At 45.7% G+C, this 14269-nt stretch overlaps 1 protein-coding gene across 1 annotated transcript in view; it reads left to right on the plus strand.

Moving 5' to 3' along the window:
• The window catches only part of LOC135169661 (uncharacterized), a 54836-nt gene that overhangs the window by 20470 nt on the left and 20097 nt on the right, over positions 1-14269 (plus strand). The window contains exon 6 of the mRNA XM_064134846.1: positions 5150-5547. Within this exon, the coding sequence (XP_063990916.1) occupies positions 5150-5256 (107 nt within the window). The 3' untranslated portion in view covers positions 5257-5547. The remainder of the gene's footprint in view (positions 1-5149; positions 5548-14269) is intronic.

Raw genomic sequence — 14269 nt, forward strand, 5'->3', positions numbered from 1 at the left:
AGATGGAGTTGGAGGACTGGAACTCTGAAAATTTGATATTTTTTATCAATTTTTCCTCCAGCATTTCCAAAAATTTTGGTACTTGATCCCCCACCTTAAAAAACCCACTGTTTCATTATTAATCCCCGTGAATTTTAAATCATCCCCATTATTGTCTTCTTAATTTCGATGGAACTTGAAACTTCGACTCACTTCCACAAAACTGCACACTTAATTTGCTTTGCAAAACGTATCCTTTCTCACAAGCACCGGGGGTAGACAGCCACCCGGCGGTTTATACGAGCAGTAAGTTTGGCAATAGAAGTGCGACAGTGGTTAGAAGGGGATGGGTAAAGGGGTGGAGGGAGGATGTACGTGTAAAAGGACGAGAAGAAGACGGGATACGGTGGGTGGGATAAAACGAGAGGATATAACGGTGAAGCTCCCGGGGTAGACGAGGGGATAACGGGGGTGGATGGGCTCTGAGGGACCGGGGGGAGGAGGAGGGAGAAAAAGGTGTGTTTAAAATATTAACGCCGGAGGCGCTTGCACGGTGGGTTCTTTGTTCCATGGGATAATGCATAGGTGTATGGGTGACGTAGATGGTGGCATTGCTCGGATACAATTCCACGGAGTGTATACAGAAAAGAAAATTGTAGTATATAGGATGAGGGGGCTTTCGTGTTGGTGAGAAAATATCAGGGGTAAATGTGAAAAAGCTCCGGGGGCAAATGAAAAGGAAAATAAATAGACAGCGAGGCAGGGGCAAAGGGGGGGGGGGGAGAGGGGATGGGATGGGAGAAAGCTCGGAGAAATAATTCACGAAATGTTCACTGAAAGGGGATTCAGTGGTGAAAAAAAAAAAAATGTTCGGTTATCATCGTTGTAAAAGTAATGGCGGGAGTATTGGAGGAACGAGTCTATGGATGAATTACGAATGTCATTGTCTTGATATTCTGGTCGCTGTGCTCGAGTCCCAGACCTCGGCCGATGAGATATCGGGGGTGATTGACCCAGAGGTCATCTAAGTACTTCTGAATAAATGAATCGATAGCTATTCCGGTGGATGACATCTGCAAACTATCTTTGGTATGGGGGAGAGGGGATTTTTGAATTTTAGTGCTGGTCGGTGAGGGCGAGTGGGGTGTTTTGCAGCGTTTGGAGGGACAGTGGGAGAATTTTTGGAAAATTCAGGCGACGCAGGGTGTACATGTGAAGAGAAAAAATACTGAGCCAGTGGATTCACGAATATTCGTGTTTACCCACATGCACAACACATTATTGTGAGTCCCGCGTCACTCTAATCTCTTGTCTGTGCCGTGTATAAGGCACTCAAACGTTCAGAATTAAGTAAATATACATAGCCGCATACGAAGTAATACCACGTAATGGTGGAGAGGGTGAGGGGGGGGGGAGGGGAGAATAGGAGGTTGAAGGAGGAGCTCGTGATCGTGGAGCCACGAAATATTTGAGTTGCTTGGCAAACACGTAAATGTAAACGTGGCGTTTGCATTCCCGTTTACTTTTCCCTCCCTCTCACTCCCTCTCTCACCGATTCCTTCTATTCTAAACTGAGCCCTCTGGGTGCCTCAGCAAAGACTGGGAAATTGCTAGGGGGTGGAAAGGGGCAGTGGGGGGGGGGAGGAGGCTGAAAGGGAGGAGCAGAGTCGAGTCGACTAACCGTCGACCAAATATTGACCGAGCGGGGATATTGCTCCCAATGCGTGTTTGTTTATTTCAATCCTCGTGACGGATGGACCCTGGGACATGAACGGCGAAAGGGGTGTAGGGGGATGACGGGGCCATTGATGAAGTATTGAAAGAGGGAGAATTCCGGGAGACCTTATGTGAACTCGATATCAAACGTACACTTGGGGATTACACGGGGATTACGGGGTTTAAATGGCGTCGGGTGGAGCGAAATTGCGAGATGTGATATCTCGGGGGGAAAATGGAGACTTTTAAAATCACTCGGAAAATTAATAGACTAATAGGGCAGTAGTGGGGGTGCGCGGGGTGTTCTGTCATTATAAATATTGTAAATGTAATTGCACGTTGGAGTCCGTTGAATTTCCGCGTTCACCTGGATAAAACAATTCCGGTGAATTTCAGGGGGAACCTGACATTACGTTTTACTCCTCTCCCGATGATTATCGTCCGGGTAATTTCCATAGCCAATAAAAAAATCGAGGAGTTTCAATAGTTTAAAATGAATATGAATTTCTCTCGTCCACTTTAACTCAAATAACTATTACCGTATTACCATCAATTCATTTCCTGATCGGTGTAATGGCATACGAGGTATTATGATCGGAGATAAACCAGGGATAATAGGGTAATCAGCCCGAGAGAGCTAACAAGTAACCCAGGCTAATAGTTTGAAACCCCCTGTATACCAGTGCGCGGATTAACTCTCTCGTTGGTCTCGTGCGCTCGGTAGATCGTTCTAGTTCTAACACACACGAGTAATTATTTCTTGTAGGTACACTCGAGAAGTTTAATATACAACGTACATACATAATGTGAATGCTGAAATAATTCAAGCACAGCAGTATTTTGTAATCACTTTCCACGAAAATCACGTGATAAACGTTAATGCTGTAGTCTCAGCTATTTTTGTGGTGAAACATATTTATGGGAAATGCGGGGGTTGATGTAGATGAGGACAATTCTTTTCATCTTTCTTCTTCCTTTTCTCTCTTTCACCTCGTAAGTCGTAACCCAGCAACGGTTTTATGGTTCCGCCGTTTACGAACCGCACGCCCTAGCCGTTGAAATGGCAAACACCCGACGTTTTCAAGCCTTCCTGAACTTAACCGTAAAACGTGGAAACGATTAAATGCGAATGGTTTATTGACGAAATTCACCTCCTCACTCACGCTGTCTTTATTTTCTTGTTATTCCTATTTTTGGGTTTATGGCGGAGGATTTTTTTTTCAGGGGAGAGGAAATATTGAAGATGAAGGAATGCAATTATTTTTATGAACATGAGAAACGATTGAACGAGAACATATAACCGCGATGGTAAATCAGTTACAATGTTGAAAGAAAATTGAAATTTCATGGACGGTTCGGTAGGAATTTTCTGATCGTCAATTTAATCAATTATTCCGCGACTGACCACTCTGAATTTTCCAGATTTTTCCATTAAATTTCAAATGACAAAATGTTTAACTGAAGATCTGCGAAAGTCTGAGTCGACGTCGACAATTTTTCAAAACAATTTATTAAAAAATGTAGTTCCCACTGCGAATTTTCCTCGAAACAGACCACTAGAATTGAGTTTATCTTCATGGCTATTACAATAACTATTTTAAACCCCCACATGCCCCTCCCGGACCCCACAACACCGACAACAGACAAATACAAAAATTTTTTCTTCGCAAATCCCCCAGACAAACAGATTCGGCCAATACTCGAAATAAATTACCCTCCAAATTAAATATTCCATTCGTCCTTCCCCCACAAGATTATTTCGCCCCTTCCTCCCCCTTCCATTTAATTAAAAAAATGTCTCCATTCAGAGTAGCCCCCTCCCCCACGTTACCAAGAGGGAGGGGAAGTTCTCGTCAAAAGTCCATATATCGCATCAGACACAGCCTCAAGCTTTTGTTATATATGTACCCAGTGTCGTGGTAACGGTACAGTGGCCATGTTTGGAAATAGAAAGCCCTGGTGATGACAGTAAAATGGTATAGGTGTAGAAACGACGGTGGAAACTGCAACGAGAGACCCAGTAAAAGCACCAAAGCCCTAGGTTATACCATGGAGATATGTATATTCTCACTTTCTCGAGTACTATACACTTGTCTCACCCCTCATCTCATCATCTTCTTCCCATTTCCTCTCTTCCCTTGCCGAGATATTCACGCCTTGTGCAGTTACGCTCACCCAACCGTGTCTTTTTCGTATACATAAAATCATACTATGCACTATTCAGACCTGTCTTTTCACCATTTGCCACCCCTTTGATCTTGGAGTCGTTTCATACTTGCCATGAGCTATTCCGGTAGCTGTTGGTGGTGGGAGCCGGCGCGGTACTGGGAGACATGGGTTCGATTCCCGGCTGCGCTAAAGCGGAAATTCTTTCTCTAATTCTGACTCTCGTCGAATTATTTGACGTCGAAAGGAGGTTAGGGAGGCTTTTTTTGGTGACTTTGAGGGTGAATTTCGGTGGTGTCGGGTAACTCAGTTGGTAAGGGTGGCTCGGGTTCGATTCCCGATTTTTTTTTTGTTTCTATCAACGTCGAGACGAATGTGTAACAATTTTTTTAAATTTTCCCGGGGAATTCGATTATTTATTGCTATTAAAAGCAGATAAATATCGATGGTAATGAGGACAGGTGGAGGAGGTTGAGTCATATTTTGATTGCCCAAACATTTGACTTTGATAATTAAAAAATTATCTTCCCCCGGAACACGATAAAACCCGTCAACCCCATTTTCCAATTCATTATTTCTCACTCATGACTACTGAATATAAAACCGCCCCCGTAAAAATTTTATCCATTCAAATTTCGTGGAATCATTCTCGCTAAAATCTTCACCAACGTATAATCTAAATGCATTTTATGATTTTTTTTTTCCCTCATTTCTGGTGAAAGAAAAATATTTTTCCTTGATTATAAAAGTCTACAGGCACTTCAGTATAATTAGAAAGTATCCCCAACGTTGTGCGCCTGAGTATTTTAATTATATTCTGAAGAGGTACTGTGAGGAGGGCCAGGGTCCAGACGAGAGGGTCGTCTCGAGGGTGTGCAACCGAGGAACTAAAAGAATGAAATGAAAAGGGAAGAAATGAGTGCATATACTAGAGCTTCCGTCGGATGAGAAGATTAGGTCAGGTTAGGTACCTAGAATATATACGTCTATCAAGGGTGTATGGGGGTGATGGGTGAGGGGTGGGGCTAGGGGTGGGTAACAGAGAGTTTGTGAAAGATGGAAGGCTGGAGTATAAGCGTGTATTAGAGTAGGGATAATAAAAAGATTTATTCCGCTTTTATCCCGAAGTTATTCAGCTCTTTTCATCCCACAGGTCTGGGCTCGTTGCCCTTTTTTTCTTCGCCTTCCCTTTTTAAACTTCTTACTCGTCCTTCAGATCCTCCTTCTCCACCCCCAATGTATATATTCTTTTTCTTATTTTATCCTTCTCTATTCTTATTTTTTGCAGACAGCGTCATGTGGGCGGAACAAGGGAGAAAAAAGTGGGAACGGGAAATGGAGAAGATTGTGAATGAGATGAATGAAAAAGAAAAAAAAAAGTGCAAAAGATTGTGATTAAAATAACCCCGCACAACCACACCAAAGTTGATTTCAGTAAATTTTGTAGTGAAATAAATTTAATGTCATCAGTGATAAAATTTTAATTTCAATGGTTACGGGAATTTCTCGCGAGTGAAATGTGGTTTGAGTAATTATTTTGGTTATTAGTGAGGAAAGTTGTGGACGAATGAAAGTCAGTGATTCAGTGAAAAGTGAAAGAGATAAATTCCAGTTACGGTGAATTGTGATGTGACAGTGAATTCTTCAGATGCGAGGGACGGAATTGATAATTCTCCGAGGTATAAGGTAATGAAAAAATTTTAATTGGCCGGACTGCGCAGTTTAGGAGGCCGTAATAATGATTTAGAACGATTTAATCATCATCGAGCGTTAGACAATATTTTTTATGTGAAAAAACACGCGTTGTACCGCCGGCAACCGGGACACCTCAACCCTATAATTTATTCATCAGCCCTATCAAAATCTACGATCCTCCCCCTCATCCCCCAAACAACCGAGTGTATACACCCCCCAATACACGCAATGGCACACGAGTCTGAGGTGCAAATCTACCCAGAATATAAACCCCGTCATTCCGTAAAACACAAATCCCAAACACACTCCCCCAACAGTAGCATTTCGAATAAGTTTTGTCGCGTCGTGAGGGTGTAAGTGAGTATAAGAGTACTTTTCACTCGAATGTGCGTGGTACAAGGTACCTCTCCAACACCTTCACCCTTGTACCCAAGGATCTACGTAACGCCTCTCTCTTTAACGCCTTTCCATTTCCCTTGATATTCCCGTGGAATTGCGAGAGACTGGAGTTTACGAGTGGCGGTGAGCCCGAGGGGGTGAGTTTTCGGTGTAGATGGGAGAAATGGGTGGGGAGTGAGTGATGTATAACGGGGCGAAGAAAAAGGATCGAAACGGCAGCGTTGGCGCGCGCGCTCCACCGACTCCGTTAATTGGACTAATTACAGTAATTACTGAAAGTTTCAGCGCGCCAGCAGTGTTATGTACCGTTGCTGAACAGAGGGTGAGGGGTAGGGGTTAGGGGGTGGATGCTGTACGGTGTATATTCGTGCTGTGGAGAACCAAAACGGCTATCAACCGGATAACGTTATATACCAGGCATTTGCGGTCTCGTTTATACCCTCTTTCAGTATGTCTGTGTTACGTATATATTGATATCAATTTCATTAGATAGATTGATCCATTTCACTTCGGACTTTGCGGAAAAAATTGAAATTTAGGGGATGATTGACGGGGTTTCTTTAGAGGGGCAGTGAGATTGTCCAGATGGAGAGGAATTTTTTGGGTAAAAATTATCGTATCGATTGGTAATCGCTGGCCGCCTGGGAGAAAAAAATTTTCTGAAATTTTTTTAACGCTCGCCTTCACCCTCATAGGGCTCCACACGGGGTGAAGTTGAATGTGGAGGACTCGACGAAAAAAAAAATTAAATAGAGGGGTGGATGGGAAGAGGGTGGGATTTGAACGCGAGAGTGAAAACTTCTCGCAATCTCATAATATCCCTGGAGGGAAGTGCGAGATCCCCCTCGAGAAATCCCTCGAGATTTTAGGGAAATAAGAGTCTTTCTTCGGAGGGCAGAGGTGAGAGAAGAGACGAGAGGTTTTAGTGGAATGGAAATGGCTGGAGAGGATGAGACGGTTTCTCCTCTTGCGTACATTATGTATATAGTCACCTATCCGCGCGGTGAAATGAAGGGTCGAATGACAATAAAAGAAATCCGGGGGAAACAAAAACCATAATAACATTCCAGATGCAAAAGAAGTGAGAGATAAACTGAAAAAAAATTTAGATTCGGGGAAATTTTATTTCCAATATTGTCGAGCTTTGGTGGCTACAGTTTTTGGTCTGTTTGGAATTTTTTATTAACAAATGGGCTGCGTCCTCACACGACGCACACGATTTGAAGTTCCCGCCTCGAATAATTTTTCAAAAATTTCCTGTCAAATCGTCCGACTGATTTCAAATAAAATTATACTGATCCACCCCACACCCCCAAGATGATTTCTCCCACTCGCAAATCCTCTCGCGTCCCCCGACTCACCCCCGAAAAAATTCTAGCCGACAGAGTCCCCACGAGCATAAAAATAAATTCCAAAGTTGTCACTTGATCGTTAGCGCTATGCAGTCGACAATAGAAAAAAAAAGCCCCTCGACTATACGAATTTACGGTGCTGTCTTTGTTAAATTCGTCGCCATATACAGATATACGAGCTCAAACTTTGCCAATAGCTCCACCAGCCGAGGATAAAAGACAGAAATAGGGTAAAAAAAAAAGACCTCGTGGGCGGAAAGGGAGGAGGGACGCTATAGAGAGAACGAAGAGGAAAAAAGGAGCGTAGGGGAAGTTGAGTAGAGTATGCAGAGGCGAACGTTGGCTGTTTTATTATGCAAAAGCTCTCGCGGCAGTTGGGTCGTTCCGCGGGGCTGCACCACCGTCACTACACCCATCCACCTTTCACGGGGTGGTGGAAAAAGCCTCCGCCCCTGAATCACGTAAATACGGGCAGCCATTTTGCGATAAACTTTTTTTGGGGGCGCAACCAGAAGCGCGAAGGGGGGTGGGAGGGATGAGATTCAGAGAAGAAAAAAAGGTGAGGGGGGGTGGAAAGGGGGATGATAAAATGGGGAAACGGAGAGAACAGCGCACGCCAAGAGAGGTTATGTAGCTGGGTTGGCGGGCAAGAGGGACCCCCATTGGGCGTCAGAAGGGGGTGTGAGGGTGGCCGGAGGGGGATTGCGAGGATAAAAAGTTTGGTCGGTGGTCGTGCAGAGAGCGCTGCACTCTCATGCACTGTGTGATCCGGATGTGGGGGGTGGAATTTTGTTTTTTTTTACCGAAGCCCTCTCTTTTCCTCTGTGTACCAGAGGGGGTGGAAAAAAAAAGTGGTGTGGATGTAGTAGGGTAGGACGAGGATGGAAAAAAGCGGAACGACAAGACACTCCTCCCGCCACACGTACACGCAACAGAGGTGCTCAAACCATCCTCCGCTGTTATTTCTTTTTTTGAATATATTCTTTCCCAGGGAGGGATACTCGCCCCTTCACTCGACTATTTTCCCTTTTTTTTTTCATCGTTTTCGCTCTTCCTTTGCTAAACGAGGAAATTGCTTTTTTCCTCTGCGCTTTCTCGTCCACCCTCTCTGTGTGAGCCCTGCTGGCACAGCTCGTTATCCTTTCTACAGCACTTCTCGATCGATTTCAATTTAATAACGCTTCGACCCCCCTCCCCCTGTCGCCCCACTGCTGGTCCCCCACGATCAGGGGTGTTTCGGATTTTTCGGTGACGGGGATTCGAGGTGATGTATATTCGTACACGAGAAAGACGTCGAGGGCGGGGGTAATATCGAAATAAAAGGGGGATTTGGATTCCTTCGGGGTGGTTTTTACAATCGTTTTTCGGGAGATACTTCCACTGAAAGTATCCGGACTCCGGTGAGTACTCCAGTATTGGGTGGGTGGAGGGCCAATGCCTCGGACCCCCCGGTGACGACACGGAGTTCTTGCAATCTCTCAAGAGGATGAAAACATCGATGCAATGTATTCCGAGAATAATACCGCACTTAATGCACGAGTTAGTCTATCAACTCAAGGGAATTTACGACATTTTGATTTCATCGTAAAGTTCGGATTTTCAATTACAAAGTTCTTTCCTATTCCATGGAAACTGGAACGTGATGAACTTCATCGACTGTTCCCAGGAATTTATTCAGACTGATAAAAAAAAACCAACAACCGACAAACATTGTCATGACGCAAGAAAGTGCAAGCGGAAGTCACTACCGTTCTATATGTAGAATGAAGTAGTGAACAAGACAGTGCGGGTATAAGGTCAGCAGCCCCTAATTTCCACATTGCACGGGCGCGATTCATTACCGGGCGGGGCTCGCATTATTACGAGCCCGAATTACCTAATTTCGCTCGTCGTTACGTTGTTTCGGTGCTACGGTTAGTGGAGTCAGAGGGGTTAGGGTGAAGCCGTAAAGGAGGGCGGGTGGGGGGGGGGAGAGAAGAGAGAATTTCAAGAGGAAGTGAGATGGAAACGTCGCTGGGCTCCCCTCCCTCCCTCCCGCCAACCCCTTGTCAAATGGTGTGGGTCGACGAGGGGTTAACAGAGAACCAGTGAAGAAGGGGTCGGTAGAACGAGAGGGGGTGAAGAGGGGGGGGGTCAGGAAAGGGGGATACAGTAGAAGTAGGCGAAGCTCATGAGTCCTTCTGGCACCGAGGTTCGCGTTAAACCACCCCATTTGAGCGTTTTCCACCCCGACGACGACCTTACCGTAGGGTAAATATAGTTGCCCCCCCCCCCTCCCTCCGCCCCTCTCCCATCGCCCATACAATCCCCTTATTCACCCCTCTCACCGTGAGTTTGTCGACGAGTCCGCGCGGACTGGAAACAACCAATGACAGCCGAGAATAATTCAACTTATCGAATAACCCAACGATGTTCTTAAGTAAGACCGCCCTCTCTCCTACGTATACCATCGGTTGCTTTTAAAAACAACCAATGGTGATGGAGAAATGACCAATCACGAGTGAGCTTGTGTATCTGGTTATATCAGTGAGACGTGTGAACATCGAGTCCGCGCGGACAAAATTCACAGTACAACGAACAGAGGAAATATTCTCGCCGCGCCATCACTACCACACACTGGAAGCAAAACTATTGGCCACATACGGCTCTTCCTTTACTCTTTTCAGCCCCCTCACTCTCCACCCCCCCCCCCCCCCCGGCATCACCGGGCCGCACCGGCCGGACCCCCTCGGGCCCCCACCGGCTTTGACCTATAGCCAGTCTCCCACTCCTTTAAACCTCCTCGAACGTCGGAGAAAAACAAAGCTCAAGAGCACATTCCCCTATGTGCATCCCTCTCAACTCCAACTTCATACCCTATCCCCCCCCCCCACTCCCACCCCTTTGTCATGGTGTCTCGAACTCATCAGAGAGCGCTTTTTTACTCGGCATTATCGTATAACAAAGTCCGTCTGTTTTCCGTATCATATCGGTGGGGTATGTCAAAATACCAGAGGTGGGAGAAATTCTCGAGGGGCGGTAAGGGGGGGAGGAGGGGAATTCTTGACATATGTGCTGACACCTCGGTACATGTCTTTGAGAAAAATCTCGGGATTTTTTCCTCCACCGGGGCGAGAGGTGGATGAGTCGACGGGGGAGTAAATACCTACCCCATTCATGAACACATTCCTCCCTTATCACTTCTCACACAATAATTGACCTGAAAGCTCCCACCCCACACCACCCCAATTCTCTCGCCCGTTCGGTTCAACCCCCTTGAAAATTCCGTGAATCCGAAATAAATAAAAAATTCGCTTCGCCCAAAAACATCGAAGTCAAAAAATATTTACCACCGAGCAAAATTGAATTTGATGGTAACACAGGGGATTGAGAAAGCCGGCTTTCATGTGCTTACAACCTTGCCCACAAAACTCCGCCCCCCTACTTACTGATTCTCCTTCGGCCCACCACATTTGCACGGTCGAGCAGTCACGAATGGATGAGTATTCCATGAAGAGAGTAAGATAGCCGAGCCGAGAGTAGTGAGAATTCTCTCCTCCACCTCATAGTCCCCCTCCTGCCACCCCTCAACCATTCAACCCCACCCCAAGTGGAGGAAAATTTGATGGAGGAGCGTTCTCCTTTATGTAGGCGTAAGGGTTAACTGCACAGATAGAGTAGATGTACATTTAAATTGGTGGACTCATCGTGGATCGTTGAAGGGGTGAGAAGGGTGGAGGGAGTGTGAGGGATGCTTGGACGATATTAAAGGGATCCTGGACGCGGTGGCACCGGCATTTTCACCGCGTAACCGCGAACAACTTACTTGTCTGAATGAGAGAGAATACGATAGACGAGAACAGGGAATGAACGAGGAAAGTAAATGGTCGTCGGGTATATATATGTAGATGGTGAATGTACACGGGAGTGAGGGAGACTAAAGCTGGCACTACTCAACGTTGAGGGGCAGGGGGAGGGGGGCACTGAAACCAACTGCATTCCCGGCCATTAGAACATCCGCGCGGTAGTGAAAATTTACTGTCGTAACCCAGTCCTAATGCACTGAGAGACTGCAGTTATGGACGTACCACTGTGGCTTGAAACGTGTTCCCGGTGTATTTGTGTTGGGTGTAAGGTGTGCAACTATGTACAGATGGGTTATGTATATGAGAATAGGGTGACGAGGGGGGGGGGTGGAGGTGGGTTAAAGGCTACTGCCACACTGTCGTGTGTCTGTAGGCGTTTGCCACTCTCCACTTCTCTGGGGCCACTCCACCAATCCACGTACCCTCTAGTACACCAAAGAGCCTCGGTGTCATCCTGCTGTGTTATCTGCCACCCTGGTCTCTTCCCTATGTACCAATGAAACAGTGGAGTGTCTGGGCCACAAGAGTTTCTCGGGGAGGGGTGAATGGGGGGGTAATGGCTTATAACCGTAGACCATTGCTGGGTACTGGGGTGATACAATAGTTGATATTCAAGTTTACAATGTTTGGGGATGGATGTGGCGGGGGATGATGAAGGTGGATGTGGGAGAGGGTGGGTAGGGGGTGGGAGGTTTTGGGGGGTCTGGGTGGGGGAGGAAAAATTATTTTTGGGAGATATTCGCTTGAGTTCTGAGAGGGGGGTCTGGGACAGGTGGGATTAGGGGTGGGTTGCCGCAATTATATTGTTTTAGGACAAGATCGGGGTGTTTATGACTTTGGGGGAAGTCTTGGAATAATTAATGCATCGAAATTGGTCCATTAAAATTATTATAAATCTAGAAAAACTAATAATTATTAATGGAGGTCATTCAGGGTCACGTGGAAAATACTCATCTGATAGAGTAATTAAATTATCGTAATTTAAATATCAGTCGGTCCCGCTTGGCAGTGACAGACCGGAGAAATACAATTTTGGAAGAATAAATATTTCTCTGAAGCAAATGGATATCTGGGAAAAATCATTTTTTTCTCTCTGTGTGGGGGAGAAAAATATCGGAATCGGTGGTGGGAGTGCAGGGGGTGCGGTGAAATGTTATTTTATTTTCATGAAATTTTTTTTAACAATTTTAGCATTCGTTTATTTGGGGGAAATTTAATACATGTCAACTCGGGGGACTGCCATTGTTTATTCAGTTTTGTGGAACCAGTTTTATCGCCTTGGTGAGTCAAAGCGCAAAGCAAATTTAAAAACTTCAAACGTTGGAGTCTTGTGTTTTGGCTGGCAGTCAGAGTGATGAAACATCACGTATGTACGCAGTTTTTTATGTAAACATGTTAGCACGCGCTCTGCATCGACGAATTTTTTGACTGGGGTCGTTGTAAATACAGGGCAAGTGGATAGAGAGAAGTGGGTCTCCAATACACATTTTCATTCCATAAATCTTCAATCAAAAAAAAACATTTGAAAAATAAATTGTCTCTGACAAAATTTGGCTTTGGCAAAATTTTTAATATTCATATATTTGAAAATTCAATCTATTAAAAAATAAATTCTCAGTGAAAGTAAGTTTATTCATTAATTTCACGAAATATCTCGGTTTAAATATCGCAAATTGAATCATCCAGTTGTTCATTACCGGACAAACACAGTCATTTGCAGTCAATAAAATTCATAAAATGAAGTAGAAATTTCCAAAAACAATTCCACCCCCATTATTTCCAATTCTTCCAGTCTTGGCTATTTATTTATTCAAAATAATCGTAATTAAAAATCCTCCGCAAACCGTTCCCCGCTCATAAAATCCATCGCTCTAACGAGCAGTCATTTGAATTCCATTTTTTCAAACATTCCACAAATCATCAATTCGAGTAGAATCATTGAAATCATAAATTCAACGCAGTGACTGAACGCACCGATGTCCTCGGGTAAAATAGACTGCACTTAACAGTCGCGCTGTCGTTCGATTCTGAAATTATTAACCCCCCGAATATTCATGGGCTGTTCAAACCCGACCTGTAAAATTCGCGTCTCATTGCAACCCGGAATGACCCAAATTCCCTTTGGACCCTGAAATGTCCTCCGCCCTTTCATCACATCCCCTCAAAACCCCATCAAGTCCCACTGCCCCAAAATTCAGTGACACGACTCAATTAACCCCCCAACACCAGCACACCCCCCCCCCCCAAAAGCTCATTTCTTTCATCCCCCTGCCCCTAAACAACGTATTTTCCTCCTAGATAACGACTCCAGTCACAGGTCAAAGTTTTATCTAGTCTCCTGACGTTTATTAGCACTGGTATATCCAGCTTGGCTGACTGGCTGACCATCAGAGCGTCCAGTGGTTATGACCTCGACAGCCAGGAGAACCGCGTGCTCACTATCCACTGCCCACACCATCTAGAACCGCAGCACCGGCAATGACCCGCCCCAGCCTCCCCCCCCATTCCCTCGGGCGCCCCGCGAGGCCGACGAGGCAGTTGAGGGGGGCCCTGGGGGGTCCCGGCCGAAGGGGGCTGAGGCAGCTGTGGGAGTGAAGCGGCAACGCAACCGCCACTAAACTCGAAATAGCCAACTCTCTCGTTCTGCTGTACCGACATTCAACCCAACCCCCCACCCCCTCCAACCCTCTCACACACATTCAGGTATTTTCTGCATATTCAACGTCTCTTTCTAGAGTGAGAATGAATCCCGAATGTGTGATGTGGCGCATCCACTTATACCTCGTAATGGCAACCACGGGGCGTTCGACCGTGTGTTTCGCTTTGCCCTCTCGTGTTAACTACACACATACCCATCCCTCTCCACCCCCCCCCCCCTTCACTGACGGTAGCCACCCCTTCATACGTCGAGGCGTCAATGTATGAACATGCATTGAAACACATGGCTGATCATATACGGACTGCAACCCCGTCGAGCGGTGCGTGCTGAGCTTCGGGTATCGAGATTAACGTTAAGTCCGGGCTTCAGCACGTGTGGATGGGTGATGGGGTCGAGGGGGAGGGGTAGAGGTGAGAGGTGGGAGATTATCGTATCAGGAGATTAGGGGTAATAGCGAA

This window comes from Diachasmimorpha longicaudata, chromosome 15, assembly GCF_034640455.1.
Source record: "Diachasmimorpha longicaudata isolate KC_UGA_2023 chromosome 15, iyDiaLong2, whole genome shotgun sequence".
Classification (NCBI taxonomy): domain Eukaryota; kingdom Metazoa; phylum Arthropoda; class Insecta; order Hymenoptera; family Braconidae; genus Diachasmimorpha; species Diachasmimorpha longicaudata.